The sequence below is a fragment of the Verticillium dahliae genome, genomic scaffold (genome assembly GCF_000150675.1).
Source record: "Verticillium dahliae VdLs.17 supercont1.3 genomic scaffold, whole genome shotgun sequence".
In the NCBI taxonomy this organism is placed as follows: domain Eukaryota; kingdom Fungi; phylum Ascomycota; class Sordariomycetes; order Glomerellales; family Plectosphaerellaceae; genus Verticillium; species Verticillium dahliae.
In genome coordinates this window covers 1292186-1316332 of record NW_009276940.1, presented here as the reverse complement: position 1 = coordinate 1316332, position 24147 = coordinate 1292186, and the positions used below count along the sequence as shown (strand labels likewise).

The window sequence follows — 24147 nt, the reverse complement described above, 5'->3', positions numbered from 1 at the left end:
CTTCCAGGTAGGTAAGGTCCCTGAGTCCCCCATTAACGACAGTCCCGCAGTTACGGAAGGGTCTTCCCGAGACCAGGGAAAAAAGCATGACCCGACATTGGAGTAGAAAATATGACTGGAGTGAGTCCAGAGTTCCTCAAGTCACTCACAGCAAAATAGACAGATCAAGTGTCGATTTATGGTGAACCATCGATGGAAGAGCTCCACATTCACTTCGGTCCATTTTCAATACTTCCTTACCCATCAAGAAGCTGACTGAACGTGGTGGTGCCAGCATCCATGACAGAACCCCTGTCTGACTGGGGCGTCATCAGTGATCATCCGGCCAAGATACGCTTCGAGATTGCCATTGCTTCTCCCCTAAACCCTAGCGCCGGGCCTGGCCGCGCCCACCCGTATTTGCTGTCACAGCGCGAATCACGGACAATAACCGACCACTCAAGAGTCCCGAGCCCCTGGACGAGGAGGCGGACTGCCACAGCTTACCCCTACTCAAAGCGCCCGATCGGTATTAGCTGTGCGTACTCGGTACCAACCGAGGCCTCTGTCCTTCGTACTTAAATCAGTGCCCTTCCGTCTGTTGCTGTGCTCTCGATTCTCGAACGTTGTCATTGGCCTCGTCACACTGATGTTCGCATGCTGTTCCTGAGCAAGCGGTCATCTTGTCCTACTCTGTCGTTCCTTTCATCCGTTCGTTTTTCTGACCATTGCACCTTTCATCTGCCAAGTAGCCCCGTCTTTCATTCCACCTAAAAATCTCTCGTGGTCAAATGATCCTCGCCAAAACTCTCATCGCTACAGCGGGCTTTGTCCACAGCCATCGCCCGCGACATCCCCAATAACCTCAGATCTTTTTACAATCACATTCGCGACCAGAAACAATGCAAAAATGCCCTCGCCACCGGGTTCCACAGCTCGGACGGCGACAGCGGCGACTTTGATTACTGCGGCGACTACCTAGAAAAGTACAACATCGTGTACCTTCAGGGCCGCAACGGCGAGCTTGTCAATTTGGACATCGACTGTGACGGAATCCAGGGTGGGCCTGCTGACGACGGTCGCTGTGGGTCGTCTGGCGATACGCAGTCGCAGACGAGTTTCCAGGAGGATCTTCAAAGTTATGGCGCCAACCAGACCGACCTCGACGCCAACGTCCACCCCTACGTCGTCTTTGGCAACGAAAGCGAGGAGAACAAGAAGGGGTGGCCGACCTTTGACCCCAGCGCCCATGGCATTGAGCCGCTGAGCATCATGGCCGTTGTCTGCAATGACCAGCTCGTATGTTTAGCCCCCCTCTTCTCTCTTATTTCGCCACAACCAGTCTCGGACAATGGATGTATCGAGCGGCTATCGCTGACGAACGCAGTACTACGGCATCTGGGGCGACACGAACGGTGACGACGGCGACGAGGCCATGGTCGGTGAGGCCTCCATCTCCTTGGCGACGCTGTGTTTGGCCAACAGCATGAACCGGCGACCAAACGGCCACGACGACAACGACCGTCCTCTTCATTCGCCGTTTCACCGGGCAAGCCGACCGCACGTCCCAGGCAACGACGGGCGCCGAACTGGGGCTGCCAAACAACGCCACCAGTTCTTCCAGGAGAGCATTTACCGAGCGCGGCAATAAGCTCGTCGAGCGCATCGGCAGCGCTGCCCATGTCGCACGAGCGTCGGCAGTTGGCTTGTCTACGGAGCGGTAGCCACCGTGGCTGGAGCTCCTGATTCTGTGACGATAGATATTGTAATGACTGTAGCATTTGTTATAATAGCATCAAGCGTCTGTTCTTAGGCTGGTTGTGCAGGCCTTCGGTTGCGTGCATGCGCGTTGATGCGCGAGGACATCGCACTTTGAGGCTTGTTCTACGGTAAACAACGGTCCGTCAGTGAGTCTTGACTGACACTGCTAGGGGACAGGTGGCATGGCTCTTGCTCTCTCGCCCACCTCTACGATGGTGATCTCGGTCCGCGCGCAAGCTCTCCCCTTTTCCTGCTGGCCTCATTGGCATCCTATGCCACGTATCAGGTGGGTAAAATGAAAGGAAGCAAGTTCTGCGAGTGGCAAGATGTACAACACCTGCTACGCCTTGGCTACTACGAGGACGCTGTCGGCGGTGGACGGTGACATTTCTGCAACTTGAAAGGTCCGGCCAAATGCTGACATGTGACGTGGAAGGTGTCAAGACTGTTCTCTGCCGTCTAACCGTCATCGGTCTGTACTCCGAACAACCGAATTCCGAAGCCTCATTCAAAGGTCATGGAGTCGCCGGGCCTCCCATTCAATCACCATTACAGTGGTGGCACTAACTGTAATATTTTATTGTTCAAATGCCTAATTTGCCAAATGGATCGATTGGCTACCTCCAAGGCGGGCTTCGACGACAAGCAGGCCATATGTGTATAATGGTTCATTCAGCTCGCTTTGACCCATCAGAGTAGCGGGATACACTGCGTTCGCATGGACTGTTAATCTCCATCACAAATCAGCGATCTTGATCGCATCATCATGATGGCCGACGCCAACGTTGCTTTATCGGCTCTTAACTCTAGAATCAATGGAAACACTACAAGACGTATCACCAACATCAAGCGCCATCAAGCGGGGACCGAGCTTTCAGGTAAAGCGTGTATTGTCATCAAAAAAAAAAAAAAAACGCCTGTCCTGTGCCTAGTATCCTGTATCCCATATCCTATATCCTGTATGTTTATCCTGATATCTATGTCATAAAAATTCATGTCATGCATGCTATGCAGAGGCCCCGTGCTCACAGAGCGACAGAGACCTTGCCAGTGCCGTAGGCAATGTTCTTGACCTCGTTGCCCTTGAGGGCGTCAACGGCGCCAAGGGTGTGAGGGCACGAGGGCTGGTTGCTGACGGCGAGGTCGAGCTTGCAGACCTCGTCGTGGCCGACGGTGCAGACGGCGTTGCCAATGTTGTAGAGAACGTGGTTCTTGCCGGCCCAGGAGTTGGTGTCGGCGAGACAGGCCGCAACATAGTTCATGCTGTTGGCGGCGGTGAGGGGCAGCTTGCCGTCGTCGAGGAGGTCCTTGCACTCGGACATGGAGACGATCTCGTAGTCCATGTCGACGCCGCCGCCCATGTGGGGGGCGTCGGTGGCGGAGGAACCAAAGGCGAGGTAGTTCCAGGCATCGTAGGAGATGTCATGGGCGCCGGCCGAGGAGTCGATGCGCAGCAGGTTGAGGCTGCGGCCGCCGTGGGAGACCTTGACGCAGAGGTCGTCGCAGCCAGGAGCGCCAGGCCAGTAGGCGACACGGTTGGTGTTGATCTTGCAGCCAAGGACGCCGATGGAAGACGAGTACTGGTCGTGGGGGGTGATGGAGGCAGAGCCCTTGGTGGCACGGCGCGCAGGGATGCTAGCGCCGGAGACAAGGGTGGCCGAGGCGGCGAGAAGAGCAGTGATGGTGGTGAACATGTTGATGGTAGGGAAGGGAAAGAAGCAAGAAGGTCCTCGTTTGGAAAAGTAAGTTGATTTTTGTCGGTGGGACAAGTGTATCTCAACGCTCTGCGATGATGATAGTTGAAGTGGTTGATACCGTGATGGAAAGTCAAAAAGGAATGATGACTTGTCCTGAAGCTGTCGAAGCTGAGGCAGAGACTGGAGAGAGAAAAGGATTGAAAGTGTTGTGTGTGATGTTGAGCAGAAACAGAAGCTTTGAAGTCGAGGATCCCCCTCGGGTTAAATACAATGAACGTGTGCTTGCTTTCCTGAACAAGGAACAAACCAAGACCACAGCACCAACGAGTTTCTTTCAGACTTTTTTTCCTTCTCACATTGCTTTCCCCTCCTTTCTCCCCTTTACTACCTCCGCATTTGCGAAAAAGGCTGGATCTCGGTAAGACGGAGAAAGGGATCGATTCCTCAGGAAACAGCTGCCGAGATCCAGTTGGTGAGGAGAAAGGCTTCTAGGCCCGGGGCCACGAGTCGAAAACTCCACGCGGACCCGTTAGCCACCGTCATGAATCGTCACGCCGCTGGTGTTAGGCGGACCCCCTTGGTGGACCGGTAAAGCGTGTTCGCCATGTTCTACCGGCCGTTCGGAGGAGAAGCGAAGAATGCCAAAGGGAGGAAGAGGGAGAGGAGAACCTGGAACGCCCCTGCGCCTCCACCCCTGGAAAATTCCCGCAGGTGCCGCGACTTTGTCGCCGGAAACAGCATCGCGCCAGGCACGCCGTGGGTGACAGCGTGGGATGCCGTGCAGCAGCGCAGGAACGCGCCTTGCGCGCCCACGGCTTGACGCCACCGGTTCCATTCATAGGCCCACCCTCGACTCGGCGGCGCACACCGGACTGAAGACCGAAAGGGGTGCCGACAAAGGCGGCATAACGCCGACACGGGCGTCTCGTCTGGATGAGGCCCGTGATTCGCTGCGGAGAAAGCCAAAACAGCCGGCTCCCGGCGCCGGCCTCTGACCCAGCCTTTGACGTGATGAATGAGGGGGCCAGTAGATAGAAAGTACCCAGAATTTCGGGGTTGGAGGAGCGAGGGCCACCTTTCCCAGTCATCGCGGCGACATGAGTGGTTCTCGAAGCCGACGGTTGGACTTGTCGGTCCGGCCTTGGGGAGTCTGAGTTTTCTCCTGGCAAACAACCGGCCACTGCACCACGGCCCAGATACCGTGACCGGCGACGGAACACCGTCATCGGAGGTGGGGCTTCTTCGACTTTTCTGAGTCGTCGCTTTGCAGCTGGTTTGGCGCTGCGGCTCGCACAGAAGTGTTCTGGAACGTGGGAAAACCCGGGTCGACTGACACTGCCGATGGCTTCTCAGGCAGTGAGGATTACTCGGGGACGCGGGCCTTCTAGGCTTTGCTAGCTGTTCCGATGGAGGGGAACCCAACGCCTGCGCGAGGCACACACTCCGTGGCGTTCTTTGTGCTTTGTGTGACCAAGTCCAACAAGAAAGGGGCAATTGTTGCGACACGTTTGCGCAATCGAGACGTTGGCCGCGCTCCTTTTGCCCGAGGGAGCAGATCAATCATGAGGTTGGCGTTAACTGGCCGTCCGCCACATGCTGCCGCCCCTGGATACTAGAAAGTTCTGCGCAAACCATTCAAGAACAAATCATGACTTAATGTATTTACATGTGATCCTGAACTTCTAAAACCTCAGCACTTATCAGGCTTTTTCAAGACGCGCGAACACCGATGCCTCCATGCACCCCAGAAAAACAGGGCGCCGGGTTATCTGTGCTGTGCGGCTTGTCAACATCGCAAAATCTGGGATCGCCTGCTCTCAGACGTGCCCACAAGGCTTGACAGCTCGTGAAGCTCCATTTCCTGCACGAAGTGGACGCTTTTCAAGATGGCGCCACTTTGACCGCACGCATCTCCTTCCTCCCTCCCCTCTTTCCCCAGATTCTCGATCGAGGAGCGTGTGGAATCGAGCGGATCGAGTCACCAGTACTTTCGTGGCAGAGGGTTCGATTCGTTCGTTGCCTGGAGGAACCTAGTTCTGCGTGCTGTTCGCCCACCTGACAACGAATCATGCCATGCCGCTTAACTAGGCCGAGACCGCTGTGCGGAAGCTGTAGAAGAGAACACGAGAGGAGATCAAATATGGTGGTTCTTGACCATGGGACGCGTTTTACGACCTCAGACAGCACGGGGCTTGAAGCCGAGTTCACCTGATCACCTCCTAGCATCAGTACTTGTGTCTACGGCAAAAACGCGTCAGCACCAGCCACTTGCATCAGTGTGGAAAGTCTATTAGACAGAGTGAGGATGGCCGGGGTGGTAGATATTGATGTGCACGCTTGCTTGGTGGGATCATTGAACATGGCGCAGCGATCCCATCGTTCTGACCAGCCGGACATACATCGATGAATCGACAGCGTATAGCGTATAGGGTGAGAGGCAGGGCGAGCGGTAAATGTCACATGCCCGTAGAGTTCAAAGACCGACCGGAATATAAGCCACCACGTTCAAGCGCATGCTCAAAGCCGGATCGCTCGGGCCTGCTGTGACGTGGAGGCCATGGGATGGTTCTGTGTGCTAGTACTCATCTCGAGACGGAAAAGCCAGCGGAGCTTCATCTGTTTCTGCGAAGGCTACGTGAACTTGCGCCGTGGGCTAGAAGAGCGAGCCTGAGCAGGTTCACGCTAGAAATCGCATTGACTCTGCAGGTGGGCATTCGAGGCCACGGAGCCATTCCATCCTTCTCGGGCTCCATATCGGTGTTGGACAGATCTCTGCCCGCGCGAGGCTAAAAACGTCAAGGTTTGACCAGTCCACAAGTACCAACCCCTCCTCACCGACCTTTTTCCCGGAGTCGGCAGTTATCATAGTCTTCACTCTACGTAAGCGACTTCTGATTTACCCAGTGTGATTCTTGCAATCGCTTGCCAGTTACCGACCAGATGCCACTCATGTAAGGCCGGTTATCTATTTGTATTCAGCATAACGGGGAGGTAATGATAATATGTAGTTAATCATTTAATAAGACTTCATCCATGTCGTTCAATGGAACGACTACAAGTACCAAACACTGCTTGCTATAACTAACAATCGCCGTTGGTTCGAAATACAAACCGGCCGGACGCCGCGCACCCCACGTGAATTCCACACCTGGTCTAATCCTCGAAGAACTTAACCACATCTCTCAAGTCCTTCAGAGTGACGTCGTGCTTCGGGTAACAAATGTAAACCTGCTCCCCTAGCACTCCAAACTTCTCCTAAACTCTGTCTTTCTGTTCAAGCCTAGGCTCTTAACAATAGCCTCGTACGTCTTCGCCAGGAACTTGGCCCTCGTTCCGTGGAGCTGCTCACCCGGTGTCAGCTTCTCACTGGCACCGACACCAAACGTGACGGAGCCAGTGATGCTCGCCAGAGCTGTCTCAATGAGTACATCAATGGTGCCGTTTGGCGCGCCGGGGAAGTCGAGCGCCCACTTGACCTGCCAACCGTGCCTGGGGGCTAGTTGCGCCAGCACAACAAGCCCGTGGACTTGGTCGCCCTTCTCGGCAGCGAAATAGCGACGATGCGACATATCCACCCAGGGCCGAATCTCTGTCAGGTGAACTTGCTTGCCCTTGCGCGTCGACCTCCAAGCTTCAATTGCTGTGTTGGCGCGGTCAATGAACGCGCTATCAGGTCGAAGTTCGCGAATCTTGACACCCTCACGCTCAACCCGGCGAGCAAGTTGGCCGTGGGGTCCCGTGTGCTGGTCGGCATCAGTACGCTGTTCCTCTGTGCAGCTGAGGGTGCGCCATCCCAATTCGTGGCCAAGAACTTCGTGAACCTCCTCTGATACGAGCATCCAAATCGGTGTCAGCTTAAGCTCACGTGCCGTGAAGTCGATGAAGGCCGGAATGACTTCGGCATACTGGCGCATGTCACAGAGAGGATCGCCAATGACCATGGCAAGCCTTCCTTGCTTCACGTACCCAACCGCCGCACCGGTGTGGTGACGCCAGATCTGGAATCGATCATCAAGCCATGAGGTGTTGGAGGCGTCGCCATAGTTGGCGATGAGATCTTCTAGGGCTGGGAAGTCATGACCAGGCCGCGGCTTTGTCGTGTCGGCGTTGGGGTGTGGCAGACCGGGAGGACGCGCCGGCAGCGATTTCGGGTCACGATGGAAGAGCGTCGCGTATCGAATATCGCCGAGGTTGAGAAGAAGGGTCACAAGTCGGTCCAGGCCCAATCCTGCGCCACCATGGGGGGGTACTCCTAGGTCGAACGCAGTAAGGTACTCGGCCATGTCGTCCTCGGATATGCCAGCATCTACCATGCTTGCCCGTAGTTCTGCCGCATCATTGATGCGTTGGCCACCAGTGCAGATCTCTTGTCCTCGGACGAAAATATCGAAAGAGTTGGTCCACTTAGGGTCCTCCGCCTTGTGCGTATAGAACGGGCGCGCGCTCTTTGGGAATTTGTCGAGGATGTAGTAGTCGGTCTTGTACTTTTCTTTGACGAGCTCACCGAGACGAATTTCGTCGCGAGTGCTTAAATCCTCCTCTTCGACATCTCTTCCGTCATCGCGCAGCATTTGGATGCCTTGGGCGAAAGGAATGATTGGAGTCTCCTCCAGCCACTCTATCGGAGAACTCGGCCATCGCTCGCGGACCACATCAAGCTCCGGCATGGCCTGAGCTGCTGTGAAAATGTCTTTGAGCACACGGTCGAGAACCTTGATGAGCTCATGATAGTTGTCTTGGATAGTCATTTCCAGGTCGAGGCCGGTGTATTCGGTGAGGTGGCGATGTGTGTTTGAATTTTCAGCTCTGAACACGGGGCCAATCTGTGAAAACATTAGTTTCTTGTCAACTGGGTTTGTAATGTATTCTAAAAAACGCACCTCGTAAACTCGACCGAAATCTGCCGAGATGGCCATTTGCTTGGCTAGCTGTGGGCTCTGGGCGAGAAACGCTCTGCGACCGAAGTAGTTCACCTTGAACACGGACGCGCCGCTCTCCGTAGCCGCTGGCTGAAGTTTTGGGGTGTGCATCTCCATGAAGTTCTGTTTCTCGAGCGATTCGCGAAATGTCCGGGTGATGGTGTGGCGGACCCTGAAGAGAGCCTGGTTTGCTGGATGCCGCAGATCGAGAACGCGCGCTTCGAGACGATGGTGCATCGTGTTCGGTGCCTTGTAGTTGCTGAACGCCAAGTCATGCGCAGGACTGACAAGATACATGGTGTCGATACTGATCTCAACGCCGCTGTGAGATGCCGAGCGAACATGTTGCACAGGCTTCTGGAGCGTGCCGGTGACCTGGACAATGGACTCGGGATTGAGGTGCTGAGCCCACCGTACCATGTTTGGGTGAGTGTGCGACAGCACGCCCTGGATGGTATGCGTTTGATCCCTGAACAGGAGAAAGTCGAGATGTTTCGACATTCGGCGTTGTGTGTGGATTCGAGCTCTGAATGTGACGACAGAGTCAACGGGCATGCCGGACGCTTCAGCAATCGTCACCAGCTTGGCTGGGTGATGGAGCTCTGCGCCATAGCGATTGTGCTCCTCGGGGGTCTCAGGGTCTTCATCGTCGGTTCTGGGCTGACTTGGTGTACTTCGCGGGCTTTGTGGCGTTGAAGAGGTACTGCTGGCGGCAGTGTTTGCCCTCGGCCGGACGTCGGGGGCGCTATTGACACCATTGCGCAGGTCGAGTTGGGGCACCTTGTCACTGCTGTCTGTAGTGCTGCTGCTGTTACGGGGAGATTTGCGGGCGCGGTCGAGGCTGACGGTCGATGTGGCTTTGGCGTCGTGATCGTGGCGGAGCGCGGCGAGTTTGTGTGCAATTCGCGAGAATGGGTTAGGGGAGCCCGGAGAGGGGCTCTCAGTCGAGCGGCGGCTGGTTGTCGTCATAATGTGCTGTCGTCAAGTGCCGGCGGGGTTAAAGCCGTCTCGGCCGGTGTTGGGTGTGCAGTGTCAGACTGCCAGGCACAGGGCCAGGCCAGGACTACCGGCAGCAGCTGCGGTGCAGGGGTGTTGGGCGTGGAGGCTGAATGGTGAGTATCTAGTGCGCCTTCCTTCTGGACTCGGGCACCAGGGCGCAAGGTCAAATTGGACCGATCCGGAGTTGTTCGTTCAAGGGACAATGGTCGCTCGACAACTGATGGTGTGTGTGCGCAATAGACGCTTTCGTGGGGTTGTGTGTTGATGGGTGTGATGGCAAAGCGGCAGATCCAAGACACTTGGGTTTAGTGTGATGATGAGCATTGGCAGAGAACAGGAGAACAGAAGGGTGGGAGGCGACAATGAAAGGTTAATAAAGGATCAGGCAGTCCGGAGTCCTAGTTGGGCCCGCGTTCGTCGTCCAAGCCGGCATACTGGCGGATGGGATGGATATCTTGGATCTTGGTGGAAAGGCTTGGTAAGACCAGGGCCATGACCAAGAGTCGACGTGTCCGTGGCCGGCGTCACGACGTGTCGGACGGGGCTCGGCAATCCACAAGCCTTAGCCAAGTCGCTGTACTTGACCATGGTGCCTGTTCAATGCCCCTGGTTCCATTATTCAAGCTCTTCAAGCCTTTTCCGGCGGGTGCACTCTCAACAGGCTCATGAGTGAAGTCATCTGGACATGCTAGCTCGAAGGTGCCCACCGCAGGACAAGCATCTCGCCCGGTAAGGCTCCTAGCGTTCCAAGAACTGGAGATACAACGAGTAAGACGCATACCCGGGAGACAAACCGGGTTTGGTGGGTGGTCGGCTTGCATTGCATTGTGATGCCCTCTGATGCAAACGCCGAAGCGTTGCGGAACGGCCGGACCAAATCTTCCACCGCCCCAGAAAAATCTCAGCCTTTTCGCACAGCGCCTGTCATTCTACTTGGTATGCTTGTTGCCGAACTGCCTTCCGTTGCTGTAGACCTACCTGCCCTTGCTGGATCTGGAACTGCCTTGGTCTGCTGACCGGGAATGGGCAAGCGCAGCAAGCGCAGCAAGGGGGTTCTTGCCCGGACGGGACGACATACCGAGTTGAGCCCTTGCTACGGAAGGCGCGACTCGCTGAAATGTGCGTCTGCTGAGCACAAATTGTCTTGGAGTTCGTGATGGGGAAAGAAGGTTCGAGGGTTCATGACGTCACTCCACTTCACTTGAAGTTGGCTCTTCAGCCTCCCTGCCACGCCATCCTCCCCCACCAGCGGTCCCCCACCAGCGGGAGGGACATGGCGTGTCCACTTGTTGAGCGCTTGCGTTGCGTCGACATGAGCTCGACAAAGGAAGGAAGTGACCCAGGGAGGCATCGTATGACGGGAACTTTCACAGCGGTCACAGATCCCTCGATGAGCCGCAACCTTCCGCCTTGCCACGCACCGTCCTCACCCTTTCCCTTGGCTCTCCGAAGCTCCCCGACGACATCCCGCCGACCATATCTGACTGTCGGCCCCCTTCAAGCACCCGGCGGACCCGAATCGTCCTGAGGTACCTGTACATCGACCATCCACGTGGTGTGTTGACTCTCCGGCATCACCGGCATCACCGGCATCGCAACCCCACCTTGTTTTCGACTTTGAGCCTCGCACACCGCATTTGCACCTGGCACCTGTCATCTCCTACCCCGCGGTGGGCGCCATGTTGCGCAAAATCACAACCTCGGGAGGTCAGTCGACCTCTTCGGCCAGTAGCAGCAGCAGCAAGCGTTCACGCCTATCCGCCAAGCTCTCACGCTCTGCGTCACGCAGCACGCCGGGAGAAGGGCCCTGCGACGAAGAATATGTGAATCCGTTAGAAAATGTCGCTCGATGGCGACTGTCAGCGAATGCCCTGGCTTTGCGGTCAGGTGCCTCCTTTGCTTTCAACTGGGGCAACCGCTCTGCACCCGCGCCCTCATCTCCCTCACGAACCATCTACCTCGACTCAACCTTGTCAGAATGGAAGGGTAAAGACGCCATCCGAGTTGACGTGTACGAACCATCGACCACCACGCAGCCAAGCAAAGCCCGTGCTGCCGCCGACCCTGTCAAGCGTGTCGGAGTCATCAACCTCCACGGCGGCGGCTTCATACTGGGCTCAGGCACAGATGATGCTCGCTGGGCCTGCGCCGTGGTCGAGTCTCTCGATGCCGTTGTCTTCTCCGTCAACTACCGTCTGGCCCCCGGCTACCCATTTCCTACCCCTGTCGAAGATACTCTCGACTCTATTCTTCAAATTCATGCACGTGCAGGGGAATTCAATGTTGATCCGAACCGTCTCCTCCTTTCCGGCTTCTCAGCAGGCGGCACCCTCTCACTGGCCGCGTGGGTGATCCTTCAAGACCCTTCTCGCTGGGGCTATGTCCTTTCATCATCTCCCTCGATCGCGGGTCTTGCACTATTCTACCCGCTCCTCGACTTCACCACGAGTCGACCGGTTAAGCGCCGGTTATGCGTCAAGCCGCACGAGACGCTCCCCAAGAGTATGACAGATCTTTTTGACGCTTCGTATATCCATCCTGCCATTTCTTACGACAATCGCGACGACCCCCGTCTCAGCCCAGGGCTCATGCCGCTCGAGTACATGGAACGACTGCCGCCGGTACACCTTTGCCTTTGCGAGATGGACATGCTCCTCACTGAAGGCCTCAAGTTTGCCGATAATCTGCGCGAAGCAGGCGTCACAGTCACCTCGAGGGTCGTGCTGGGAGAGAAGCACGCGTGGGACAAGCCACCCCCGTTTGCGCCCAAAGCGAGCGTCTCGGTGGAATACCAGGCGGCCATCGTTGCCATGCGACACTGGCTCAGCGACGACGGAGCCAAGTTGACGCGGGCGGATGTCGGGACTGTCAACGATCAGACTCGGGTAGCAGACGACGCGCCACTAGACACAAGATCCAGAGTAGAAAGGGGCGAGCGAGACGAGGGAGAGGGCGAGGAGAAAAGAGAGAAGATATTGCTGCCTGGATATTGACAAGCGAAGGACAGGTAGTATCTGTATAATGATTTGAGGGAGCCTTTTTAGCATAAACACGATAGTAGATTAATACGTTTAGCATGTTCTATTTCACGACCAACCTCATCACTCGTTGTATACTGCAAAGATCACCTGAGCTTCAATCCGTAACAGCCTGCCGCCATGCCTTGACCACGATCCAGGCACAGGGTCTGGAACCGAACTCCAGGCGATGAATGGAAGACAGCTCCAGGCCAAGAGAAACAAAAGTCGGCGGACGTGAGGGCGACGGGGCTGTGGCTGTAGAGTATGCCGAGACGGCGACGGTGTGGGTGCTGCCAGAGCTGCGGAGGGAGAGCGTCTTGGTGGACGTCGTGCCAGAGGAACGCCCCTCCGTTTGGACGGCGTGTTCATACCGCGGCACGAGTTTGCTCGTGGCTGGCGAGCGCAACGGTGAAGGGGGGAAGCTGCTGTACGTTGGTGGTGGAGCGCGAGGCGACCCTGGCGTGTGGCCCGAGTGATCGCTGGACGCCGGGTCTGGAGTCAAGATGGTGGGGAGCAGCCTCCGGTCCCGAAGTCGAAGTGGGGGCAGCGACGTCCTGGATCGGGCATCGGCAGACATTGTGGGCGAGATGAGAGGTGTGGGCGAGTCGGCGGGTTTGACGGAATCGGCATATCGAAGACTCGGGGGGTAACCCTGATCGCGTTGGCGTCGGCGACGGAGGTAGCAGAGGATGAACACGAGGAACGCAATCAGGAGAAGTACGCAACAGACGGCAATGGCGGCTCTGGAACCCGCGGACAATGATCCTGGTCCCCCGTTGGAATCGGACGAAGTGTCCGGTTGGGCAAGTAGCACTGCGTCTGAAGCAGCCGTGGTTGTAGCGGTCGTCGTTCGAGAGGGCTGCGGCTTCGTCTCGGTGGTGATGACGGTGATGGAAACCCCGTCTGCCGCAGATGCCGGTAGGACCTCGCCGAATTTGGCACTGGCCCTCTGACACGGCAACCCGTCTTCACCTTGGGCTACCGAGTCCAGAGGACACAAGTAGCCTCCAGGGGGAGGTCCTGGGTCGTGGAGAAGAGGAAGTCCGCGACTGTCAACTTGTCATCAGCGTCATGTGCCCCGGTTGTTTGATGAAAAAGAACATACTTCTGACAGTGAAGCATGATACTGTTGACGTTGGCTGGGAGGCCATGTCAGAATGAGAACCGTAGTACATGATCCAGATGGAGGCAAGACTCCCCCGAGGACAGACTCACGATCTTGACGAGGATTTTCTCTCGTCTGAACGCCGCAGAGCAACGAGTCGCAGCAGTAAAGCTCCCATAGTGGAGAACCGTCCCTCCTGTCTTTTGCAGCGAACAAGGTTTCGCAGGCCTCCGAAGGAATCGTCTCAGCATTATCGTAAAATCGCGCCCAGTCGAAGCTTGCCCAGTCGTAAGTCGTCAGGGTCCTTTCAAAAAATTGTCTCTGGCATCTCATGATGCATTCGTGCGCCGCAGGAACATTAGTTGCGATGCTACCCCAAGCTCTGTCAGTCGAGCCGTCGCATGCCTCTTCCCTCGCGAATTTTCCTTCTCCTTTTAGCGCCATGGTGACTGAGGGCTGTCGAATCGTGACGTCGTGATCAAACGAGAGCGTGCTCGTCGGCGACATGTAGCATAGACATGAGAAGCTTGTGGTTCGTCGTGAGCCTCGCTGATTGTCAAAGAGCAAAAGACCTCAACGACCACGCGCTGGTGCACACTCTCAAGTCTAGTGGAAGACGAGAGGCCCTTGATCAGAGGGGGGCAGGGGGATGTTCCATGCATTTGTAAAGAGGAGGACACGACAGGAACACGGACGGATCTCGCAGGTGTCGGAAACCAACCGGCCTCATCAGGTCATGCTGCAGAACATGACGCCGGACGTTCGTATTGTTGCTGGGCACGGCAGTGGCATCATTATCAGCCAGTGCGCTCCTACGAGCAGCATCGTCAACGGGGCGAGGCGAGGTTCAGGCGACACGCCAGCCAGACATGCTGGGATGTGATCAGTCACACCAGGATGCGCCTACCCGTGCCCGGACGATAACAGTCTCGTATGGCGGCCGGGTCGTGCAGCCAGCCCATAGAAGCCAGAGAAGCTGCGCGTGCCCGCATGACGGTGGTGGCCGCGAAAGATGGCAAGTAGAGGCAGGGATAGGCTGGAGTGCTTTGAGCGCGGAAGAGCAACACATGGGAGAAAAGAAGTGGCAAAATACCAGCCATGTGGACTTCGGCCAGCCTGCAGTTGACTCTCACGAAACGCTGGTTCAGGGATGTTCGAGTCTCGACCCTGCGATAGAGGCTTGCGGCGGTGACGGTGTACGGGGGTGCAACAACCTCAACGCCCATCATCACCGCCACAACTCTCCTCAAAACCGGTCATAAAGAAGTTGTCATGAGAGGTTGTCATGAGAAGTTGTCATGAAGAGGGAGGGGGGGAAAGCCACAGCCCAAGGTCCCCTCCCATGTGTCAGGGACAAACGCAGTCGAGAGCTGCACGCTACGACAAACGCAGAGCCAGATACGAGCGGTAGGGGCGATCAGGGCGATCAGGGCGACACGGGCGGCCCTTTTTCGCGCAAACTTGATGTGACCACGACGGCCGGGGGGAAAGACAGTATCAAGAACCAGCCGTTCGGAGACCTGAGAAGCACGGCGCCGCCGGCTGACTGGGCTACTGGCAGCGTACGGGGTCGGCCACCACGACCGTGTTCCTGTTCGTGCTCATCGTGGGACAGACCCGCGCCCTGACCCAGGAAGGGCTTGCAAAAAGCGTCGAGAGTGACGAGGGGGCCAGGGTGGTGGTGGTGGTGGTGGTTGCATCCAATGGCTTTGTGCAGTACGCGAGCGACCACAAGGTCATTGTGCGACTCGAAGCAGCCGCTGGACCTGGGCTCTGGGCTCTGGGTGACTTTCGAGTGCCTAGTGATAATGCGGAAGCATGGGCAGCCTAGGGAGTTCCTTGGCACGATTGCCATCGTGCCAGCTGTATGCTGCAGCTTGATCATGATCCTGGGTTGACGATCGATAGTTGATGCCTCAGCTGCAGTGGCAAGGGGAAACACCAAAGTGCAGCTCTTGCTTTGTGACGACGGCTCTTTCCTCGCTGCTTTTTTGGCCTGGGCCGAGACTGTGTGGCCCCTGGGTTGGATAGTGGCTGGGCTTGCACAACTAAGCCACAGATGCACAAAAGCTCGCCGTAAAGCCGGAAGGACCGTATCGTGCTGCACCGTAAAAAACAGCTGCAGCACTTCGTAGCAACAGCGGAAACGGCAGGTACTTGGATCCATGTGACCCACGGTTCCACCACTACAAGGCAAGTCGGTGCTGAATGCGCACTTGGTGAGCGTCGGCCGACGGTCGTTTCGTCGGCCGACGGTCGTTTCGTCGAACGACAGTCGTTTCGTCGGCCGAACCCAATGGTCGAGTACATCCAGGCAAGCGGCGGCCAGCCAAAGGACTCGGTCGGCGCTCGGTCGATGTGGGGGCATCGGCATCGGCACTTGCAACACCCGGCTGTCGGGGCATGAGGGTTGCTTGACGCAGAAGTTTTTTTGGAGTTTCCCGCGATATGTTGGTAGGCCACCAAAGTCACAGTCGGCAGGCAGTATAAGTACTATTGCCAGATACACCTAGATCTTCCCACACGTTCCTCGGAATGCCTCGTTCATCACCGCCATAATCTTCCTAGTACAACCAACTGGCAACGCTAGTCTGCAAAATGGCACACAAGAAAATCATCGCTGTTGTCGGAGCCACTGGCGCTCAGGGCGGTGCCGTTGCTGCCGTCTTCCTCAACGACCCGCTCCTACGCCACGAGTGGACGGTTCGCGCCGTGACTCGAGATCCAGCCAAAGACAGGGCACAGAAGCTCAAGCAACAAGGTGCCGACGTGGTGGCGGTACGTGCTCTCCATGGTAGACATGTAGACGTTTTCGCACCGACTGACCAACGGCAAAGGCCGACTTGAACGACAAAGCCTCGCTTGTGAGGGCCTTCGCTGGAGCTACGGCAGCGTTTGGCGTCACCAACTACTGGGAAACCCTGAGCATCGATACCGAGATCCAACAGGGCAAAAACCTTGTCGATGCCGCGAAGGTTGTCTTCCCCTCTCACTTTCTGCTTTCCTGCGAGGAATGTGCGCTCATATCCGGCTAGGAATCTGCTGTTTCTCATTTCATCTGGAGCTCTCTGCGCAATGTCAAGAAGCGTAAGGACTCGCCGGCCATCACCTGCCGTATAGAAAGTTTGTTAATACCAAAGTAGTGACACAGGGAAAACTCGCCCACGTCCATCAGTTCGACGGCAAGGCCGAGGTTGAGGAATACGCCAGACAAGTCGGCATTCCAGCCACATTCTTCCTTCCGGGGATATACATGGACTCTCTCGCCCAGTCTTTCAGACAGAACGCGCCGGGGAGTCCTTGGGTATTTTCCCTGCCGATGCCTGAGACCGCGCCTCTTCCCCTGTTCGATGTTCGCAATACTGGGCTCTGGGTCAAGGCGATTGTGCGAAAGCGAGACCAGCTCCTGGGAAAGCGTGTACTCGGCGCTACGAAGTATACAACTCCTGCGGAACTCGTAAGTGAGTTCACGCAGGCGTTCCCCGAGGCCGGCAAGGCAGCCAGCTTCTTCAGTATGCCGCATGAAATGTTCCTACAGGTGGTCCAAGACGTCATGGGGTTGCCGGACTGGGCAGCGGAAAGCATCTTAGAGATGATGCGCCTTGTTAATGAGGGTGGATACTTCGGTTTTGAATCGTTGAGTGAGAGTCTCGCGGTGCTGGAGGACGAACCGACGGCGTGGGTGGACTTTTTGAAGAGGAACGAGGCTTTTAAGGATCTTAAGTAAAGGACACAGAGCAGAGTTCTTTCCTATCATCAATAAGGAAGACGCAACCCCCCCTGGTTCGGTGTAGGACATCTTCCGGATGATCTGATTCGATAGTGTCTTGTGGAGCTCAAGCTATCTGCTCTTCACTTTGCATTATCTTACTTCACCGTCTGACGGTTGAGGTTGTCGCGCTGCGTTCAAGTTCCCAAGCTCTTCGTCAGGCCTCTCCAGACGCACCAAATGCATTCTGGAATCAGCGGACCTACCAAGATGCAGGGCGATAAACCCTGCAGTCGCGTCGGCACCCACTGAGAGGGCCAAAAATCAATCCATCGATCCTAGAAGCCAAATATGACGAGAATCGCAGCTCGACCAGGCACGCCAACGCTTAACTGCCAGTCTCCTGTTCGAGTACCCGCGTTTAGTCTCCACCTGTCACCGACAGCATATCGTCGCTCTCGCCCTCAAGGCTGAGTTACAGCGCCATCATCTGATCCCAGGCCTGCCATGCCTCAGCTGAGTCTGCGAATGTGCCATCCAGTGCCAGTTCCTCCCAGCCCAGACTCGCCTCGAATGCCGGAGCTTCCGAGTTGAGCCCGCTGTTCGACATGCCATCCGTCGTCAAGGAGCTAGGGTTTCCCATTCGAAGTCCAGGGCCGTCATCGATACCATGTGATAGCCATACACCATTGACGCCCCCCTCGGGCACTTGCGTCCCCAGAGCCAGTCGTCTCTCCGCCTCGGCCATGTCGAGCGTCGCACTCTGCCAGGCACGTGGATGGAATACGTCCGGGCCGCGTGAGAGATCCGACTCTTGCGCAGAAAGCAGCTGTTGAGCGATGTCGTTGTCTTGCTGGGTGCGCTCGTTCTCTAGCTTCCGGTGTTCAGCGACATCTCGCACGAGCTTTCTCACTGGGAGCCAGAGTATGTCCTTTCTGTAGTTGGCCTTGAAGGAGGTGGACGAGGTCAGGTACACGTTGAGACACGTCCATGCCCGTTCGCACGCAACGCTCCACGGACGGTCCCGGAGCTGTACGAGGAGCACGCTCAAGTGGCGCCAGGGGACCTGTGGCTGAAGGGCCCAGTACCAGCCACTCGTCGCTGGTGACATTTCAAGCCTATTGGACAGCTCAAGCACGGTCAAGCAAAGGACGAGGATGCGGTTGAAGCCAGGATTGGCAGCGGCGCTGGGGGTTGATGTTGCCGGTGGGTTGTCTCGCATGCTCAGATTGAGCTCTGATCTCGCGAGCGCGTGGCGCACGATATCGGAGAAAAATTGGTGACGGGGATTGCTGGGCTCGGCGTGCCGGAGGAAGCTGTCTTCAATCTTCTGGCGAGTCGTCGCCAGGGCTTCGATCGCCTCCGGCGTGAGGCTCACGGCGTCTTGAGCTTCCGTCTCGGCAGTCGCAGAGGACCACGGGCGCTTCTCCCGCTTAGCGAGTTGCCAGAAGTGGTAGCGAGCAATGGCGAGCGACGCGTCGGTGATGCCGTTGCGTGGTGTTGGTGTGGTCATGTCCTGGGGATCGAGGTCGTCGTCGTCGATATTCGTCGGCGGCTCCGTGTCCTGGAAGATGCCAAATGTAGACAATTGAGTACAGGTCGTCTGCGACTCCCCTGAGCGAGCATCGATGAAGCAAATATGCCACCACAATCGCCGCCGCATTTCGACGTTGAACGGCGAGATGCCTTCGAAATGGGAGCCGTCGCGGTGCAGTCCCATGAGCAGGGCGATGCGGACGACGAGACCTGTGAGGCACCAAGAGGCGCGGGTGCCTGCCTCGTGGCACTTGGCCTCGACGTACAGAACCAGTGCCTGGAGTACGCGAGTATCTGTCGTGTTGAGAACATCGGCCTTGGCGAGGGACACCTCGGCGCCTGTCGAGAGGCGGCGGACAAGGGCCGTGCGAGATTCGCGAAAGTTCTCCAACACGTCCTGTTCACTCATGGAGGAGATGGCTGCCAAGGACACGGCGAAGACGACTGGCTGCCAGGAGACTGGCAGGGAAGAGATTCGCCCTATTCTCACGAGTTAGGAGACAGATCTGGAGGAGGCGGCAAACCGCCGGCTACGGTACGTAGTCGGCGACCATCTCACCCTTGGAATCGCGAATGACCTTGTCTATGGTCTTTCGGTGGAGGATCTTGATGCCCTGGTCGACGTTGTCGCAATACGTCTGCCAGACGAATGCCATCTGAGATGGTAGTGGTTGGTAGTCGCTCATGTCGAACGACATGGCGTGATGGGCTGGAAAGGGCGCCCATGGCAGACTCCAGGGCTCAGAGGCTTCATCTCCGCCAATGCTGGACTGCTGACGCTCAGCCTCGAATGACTGGCGAAGGTTTGTGACCTGGAGGGGACGGTGGTCAGTGGCTGGCTCAGGGCGAGCAGGCTGGCTCAGGGCGAGCCCGGCGTCCCGAGACGGATGACGAACCTCTTCCGAAATGTGTCGCCAGAAGCGGCTGGGGATGTAGATGGTGTCGTCTTCAGACACGAACATGCTGCCGACACTTTGCGTCAACGCCTCGTCGTCACTGCGTGGTTCTGCCGCTGTTGCCTGCGGATGGAGGACATCGTCGGAGGGGGCGGGATCGTCAGGCTGCACGCCTATGTGTCGGAGCAAGCCCTCGAGGCGGTTCAACCGAGCAAGCAGATCCTGGTTTCTGTCCCTCGAGCTGCTGGCCGGTGCTCCGTCTCGCCTCGTCGGAACGCGGCCGGACGTGGGGAAGGCGCAGTCGAGCCCGGCTTTGGCACACTGGGAGCAGGGCGAGCGCCGATCGCAGCGGACCTTCCGGCGCCTGCAGGTCAGGCAGTTCCAGATGTGCAACGAGTCCTCGGTGCCTGTCATGGCGGATCGTCGTTGGTGTCATGGAACATTGCCACGTCCCGGGCTGACGGTGTTCGGTGACCGAGCCGGGAGATGCTGCGACGGGTTGGCAATTTATCATACTGGTGGGGACTTCTGGTCTCCCACTGACTGCGGGGTCAGTGCCGTGTACATGCCATCAAAGGAACTAACGCGGCCCCATGTTGCCGGTTGAAGATGAGCGAAACACATTGGTGTTGGAGATGGGAGAGCTAAAAGGGGATATTTAGTCAGCGGGGTGGAAGCCGTCGTCTCAATACGGAGCACGCTGCCGTTTGAACACGACCGTCGTAGCATTTGTTCGTGCACAACATGCATAAATCCATCTCGAATGCGGCGTAGCTGAGCTTGGGCGGAGCCAAACCGCGTAAGAGGCAAGAGCGGCAATACTTAGTGAGAGCGGTGACCCGATGAGTTCAAAGTCATGGGCGTCAGGGAGAAGGCGGCAGGGTGTGACGATGCCGACGAGGCCATGCCGCCAAGGAATAAGGGTCAACGTGCAAGGTTAATCGCCGAGGGCTCAATGTGACAGCTCGGCAAATACATTAGCCTGCTTCTCGAAATGCAGCTTGCCCACGAGGTCGGGTTGCCATATAGCCGGGATGTTGAGGCAAGATGGCAAGCCAGTCGTTTATCGGCAACGCGAGTGTGCTTGCTTCTTGGTTTGCAGACGCAGTTCGACGAGACAGAGGTACGATACGACGAGGTCAGGCGTTGTGCATGTGTGCAGTCATCTGACGTGATGTTGCCTTCTATCCGATTGCGGTATGCTCGTGGGTGACTGAGAGGTCGAGGAGGGAATATTCCGTTGGACGATTCCACACCTCGGGCTGCTTGCCATGCAAATAATAGGCCACCGTGGTCTGCATGCTCCTAGGTAGGTAGCAAGGGTAGATAGGTAGGTGCTTTGAGGTACAGTGGGTAAGTACTTAGGTGCGAAGCATGGACATGAACGCGCTGGAGTTGACCGTGAGCGTGTGGCTCTGTGGCTCAGGCGATTCGTGGCTGCAGCGGACCCCAGCTTTGCCCCAGCTCACCCACGTCGATCGCCAGGAGCCTCGGCTCGCCAACTGCTCGATCCAACCCCCTCCCTCCATCGATGCCACATCCGAAACCGAACCCCGATCGCAGACGACATGTAAGCTCGCAACATTTCCAGCACTGTCAAGCACAGCTGCCCCCTCATAATCACCACTGCCTTCCCCGCTGCCACCATCATGCCCCCATCCGCCAAAGACAGAATCTCGGCGCTGGGCCACCAGCTGGCCCCCAGCAGCGCGTCGTCGACGACGTCGCTGCCCGCCATCACAAAAGTGGCCGGCCCCTCGGCGGCGCCGCGCGTCGCCGGCAAGGTCGTCGTCATCACGGGCACCAACTCGCCCCTCGGCATCGGCCGCGCCGCCGCCCACCAGTTTGCCGAGAACGGCGCGCGCGCCCTGTACCTCTGCGACTTTGACGGCACGCACCTCGACGCCCACGCCGCCGAGATCAGGGCTGCGCACCCGGCCGTCGAGGTCCACGTGCGCCGCTTCGATGCCGCCGAGGAGCAGGCCGTCCGGGACGTCGTCGCCCACGCCGTCACGACCTACGGCCGCCTCGACGTCTTCTTCGCCAACGCCGGCATCGTCGGGCCCATGGCCCTGTTCACCGACGTCACCGAGACGGACTTTATGCAGATGATGCGCACCAACGTGCTGAGGTGTGTCAACTCTCTGAGGGTTACTCTCGGGGTCACTCTCTGGCTCTGAGGGCCACTCTTCTGCGTGTGCACAAGCTGACAGGACCAGCGTCTTCCTCGCCGCCAAGCACGCCGCGCCGGCGATGCAGCTGACGTCGTCGGCCAAGCCCCAGGCCGGCGGCTCCATCATCGGCACGGCCTCGGTGGCCGGCATCCGCTCCAACGCCGGCACGACGCCCTACTCGGCCGCCAAGGCCGCCGTCATCTCGGTGGCGCAGACGACGTCCTACCAGCTCGCCGGCACCGGCGTCCGCGTCAACGCCATCTGCCCGGGCCTCATCGAGACGGGCATGACGGCCGACGTGTACGAGGCGGCCCGCGCGCGGGGCACCGAGAAGCGCATCGGCCAGCTGAACCCGCTCAAGCGCGGCGGCCACGCCGACGAGATTGCCCGCGTCGCCCTCTTCCTCGGCAGCGACGAGAGCAGCTACGTCAACGGCCAGGCGTGGGCTGTCGACGGCGGGCTCAGTGCGGGCCACCCCTACGTGCCGGGTCGCATTGGCTGATTTGTTGGTGTTGGAGCATGGTTTTTATTTTTTAGACTTTTATTTTAGTCTTTATTTTTAGTCTTTTATTTTTCATCCTTGTTGTAGTCTTTATTGTAGTCTTTCTTTATAGTCATCAGTCTACGTCCATGCCATCAGGTGCCGTGCTCTCCGCCTGCTCGATCCGTTGCAGCAGGCCCTCCTTCCACAGGCGGTAGTCGAGGCGTCTGGTCTCGCTGAGGTAATCGTACCTGTCCTGGAACATGGTGTCGGCCCGGCGTATCGTCAGCTTCGTGAGCCGCCCTGCGCCTTCCTCGTCGCCCCGTGCCTGTGCCTGTGCCTGTGCCTCGGCACCGGCCTCATGCATGTCGGCCTCGTCTTCGTCCGCATCGAAGGCGCCGCTGGCAAAAAGGTCGCGGATGCCAACGTACCAATCCTCCTGCAAAAAGGCCCTGCGCGTGACCTCGTCCGTGACGGCGATAAAGTCACGCCGCCGGACCGCCCGCCAACCCTCCCAGGCATCGTCCTCGTCGAGCCCCCCGCCGACGACGAGCTCCTGGCGCGCCCGCGCCAGCAGGGCCAGGACCTCGGCGCGCACGGGCAGGTAGTTTTCCTCGGTGATGGGCTCGCCGGTGCGCAGGACGCGCAGCTGCTGGACGACGAAGAAGTACAAGGCGGCGACGAGGCCCGTCAGGTTGGCGAGGACCCAGGGGTCGCGCGTGCGGCGGCCGCCCGGCACGACGGCGCGCTCCATGCCGGCGAGCAGCGTCGGCGCGAGGCGGGCGTGGCGCGAGGCGCGGCAGAGGAAGCGGATCGTCGGGCGGATCCACGGGTGCAGGGCTGACGATCTGTCGACGGGAGGGACGGCCCTGCCGGTGGATTTGGTGGGGGTGCCGGCGGCGGCGGCGCGGAAGGGCGCGAGGGTCGTGTCTTTGCTGGGCGTCGTCCTCGACGGCAGCGGGCGGCCCGAGGCGGTCGTCGTGTCGGGGTCGGCGTGGCGTGCGCGCGGCGTGGCGTGCCTGTTCTTGGCTGGCGTGCGGGCCGTGACGTTGTGCGGCAGGATGTTGTCGAGGTGGGCGTAGAGGCGCTGGTAGATGCGCGGCGGGATGGGCGGGCGCGACTGGATGGGCGGCAGGTCGAGCGGGATCTTGAGGCGGTCGCAGGCAATGTGGCAGCAGGCGTGGAGGCGGGCGACCTCTTCCTCGGCCTTGAGGGTGCTGGCTCGGTGGCGGGACTGGGCGAGGAGGGCGCTGGCGAGCTCGACGAGGGGGGGCGGCAGGTCGGTGCCGTGGGTCGGCATGAGCTGGAGCAGCGCCTGCTCTATGGAGCGGCTCATTGCGGCTCGATGGTGGGCCTTGTGGTGTTTGTGTGTTTGGTCGAGGCTGTCGAGCTTGAGGTTGCTGAGCTTGAGGTTGCTGAGCTTGAGGTTGTCGAGCTTGAGGTTGCTAGGGATTGGAGCTTGGCACCTCCTAGGCACCTAGCTACCGAAGTACCCAAGGTAAGTACTAGACGGTGCACGGCTGCCTGCCCAAGGTACCTTATGTACCTAAGCTTGCTAGGTAGGTGCGAAGTACTGACTGTGACCACAAGCTTCGACCAAAGAAGCCTTGTCAAGATACCTTCATTACCCTACCTACCTGGTAGGTAGGTGCATGGAGGTAGGTAGCTTGTAACCTGATCATTGGCCCGCTGGCTGACTCGACATGACTGACCCGGCATTCCTCTGTAGAGTTGAGCTCCGTTGGGTTTGTGCCGACCTGACCTGACCTGGACCTGACCTGACCTGACCATGGGGTCTCGAGTTGACCTGACCATTGGGTCCACCTATGGCTTGGATTGACCACTCATATCGGGGCATCGAGTGCAAATTC

At 58.0% G+C, this 24147-nt stretch overlaps 9 protein-coding genes across 9 annotated transcripts; 4 read left to right on the top strand and 5 right to left on the bottom strand.

Moving 5' to 3' along the window:
• Positions 1 to 279: 279 nt before the first annotated feature.
• Positions 280 to 2203, top strand: VDAG_02043 (chitosanase; the record flags this gene model as incomplete). The annotated part of the gene is made up of 6 exons (XM_009658072.1): positions 280 to 517; positions 818 to 1278; positions 1367 to 1417; positions 1911 to 1955; positions 2027 to 2107; positions 2177 to 2203. 6 exons carry the CDS (start codon positions 280 to 282, stop codon positions 2201 to 2203), a joined length of 903 nt encoding a protein of 300 aa, XP_009656367.1.
• A 562-nt stretch (positions 2204 to 2765) lies between these two features.
• VDAG_02042 (uncharacterized protein) lies at positions 2766 to 3434 on the bottom strand (the record flags this gene model as incomplete). Its single annotated transcript, XM_009658071.1, has 1 exon — positions 2766 to 3434. The coding sequence occupies one exon, from the start codon at positions 3432 to 3434 to the stop codon at positions 2766 to 2768; it is 669 nt and encodes a 222-aa protein (XP_009656366.1).
• Positions 3435 to 6673: 3239 nt separating this feature from the next.
• On the bottom strand, positions 6674 to 9325 carry VDAG_02041 (aspartyl-tRNA synthetase; the record flags this gene model as incomplete). The annotated part of the gene is made up of 2 exons (XM_009658070.1): positions 6674 to 8260; positions 8318 to 9325. 2 exons carry the CDS (start codon positions 9323 to 9325, stop codon positions 6674 to 6676), a joined length of 2595 nt encoding a protein of 864 aa, XP_009656365.1.
• A 1709-nt stretch (positions 9326 to 11034) lies between these two features.
• VDAG_02040 (carboxylesterase A) lies at positions 11035 to 12348 on the top strand (the record flags this gene model as incomplete). The annotated part of the gene is made up of 1 exon (XM_009658069.1): positions 11035 to 12348. The coding sequence occupies one exon, from the start codon at positions 11035 to 11037 to the stop codon at positions 12346 to 12348; it is 1314 nt and encodes a 437-aa protein (XP_009656364.1).
• Positions 12349 to 12490: 142 nt separating this feature from the next.
• Positions 12491 to 13658, bottom strand: VDAG_02039 (uncharacterized protein; the record flags this gene model as incomplete). The annotated part of the gene is made up of 2 exons (XM_009658068.1): positions 12491 to 13424; positions 13591 to 13658. The coding sequence occupies 2 exons, from the start codon at positions 13656 to 13658 to the stop codon at positions 12491 to 12493; spliced, it is 1002 nt and encodes a 333-aa protein (XP_009656363.1).
• Positions 13659 to 16078: 2420 nt separating this feature from the next.
• VDAG_02038 (uncharacterized protein) lies at positions 16079 to 17207 on the top strand (the record flags this gene model as incomplete). The annotated part of the gene is made up of 4 exons (XM_009658067.1): positions 16079 to 16258; positions 16318 to 16455; positions 16516 to 16567; positions 16624 to 17207. 4 exons carry the CDS (start codon positions 16079 to 16081, stop codon positions 17205 to 17207), a joined length of 954 nt encoding a protein of 317 aa, XP_009656362.1.
• Positions 17208 to 17664: 457 nt separating this feature from the next.
• VDAG_02037 (uncharacterized protein) lies at positions 17665 to 20035 on the bottom strand (the record flags this gene model as incomplete). Its single annotated transcript, XM_009658066.1, has 3 exons — positions 17665 to 19205; positions 19285 to 19537; positions 19622 to 20035. 3 exons carry the CDS (start codon positions 20033 to 20035, stop codon positions 17665 to 17667), a joined length of 2208 nt encoding a protein of 735 aa, XP_009656361.1.
• Positions 20036 to 21270: 1235 nt separating this feature from the next.
• VDAG_02036 (3-alpha-(or 20-beta)-hydroxysteroid dehydrogenase) lies at positions 21271 to 22297 on the top strand (the record flags this gene model as incomplete). The annotated part of the gene is made up of 2 exons (XM_009658065.1): positions 21271 to 21752; positions 21841 to 22297. The coding sequence occupies 2 exons, from the start codon at positions 21271 to 21273 to the stop codon at positions 22295 to 22297; spliced, it is 939 nt and encodes a 312-aa protein (XP_009656360.1).
• Positions 22298 to 22412: 115 nt separating this feature from the next.
• On the bottom strand, positions 22413 to 23612 carry VDAG_02035 (uncharacterized protein; the record flags this gene model as incomplete). The annotated part of the gene is made up of 1 exon (XM_009658064.1): positions 22413 to 23612. The coding sequence occupies one exon, from the start codon at positions 23610 to 23612 to the stop codon at positions 22413 to 22415; it is 1200 nt and encodes a 399-aa protein (XP_009656359.1).
• Positions 23613 to 24147: the final 535 nt, after the last annotated feature.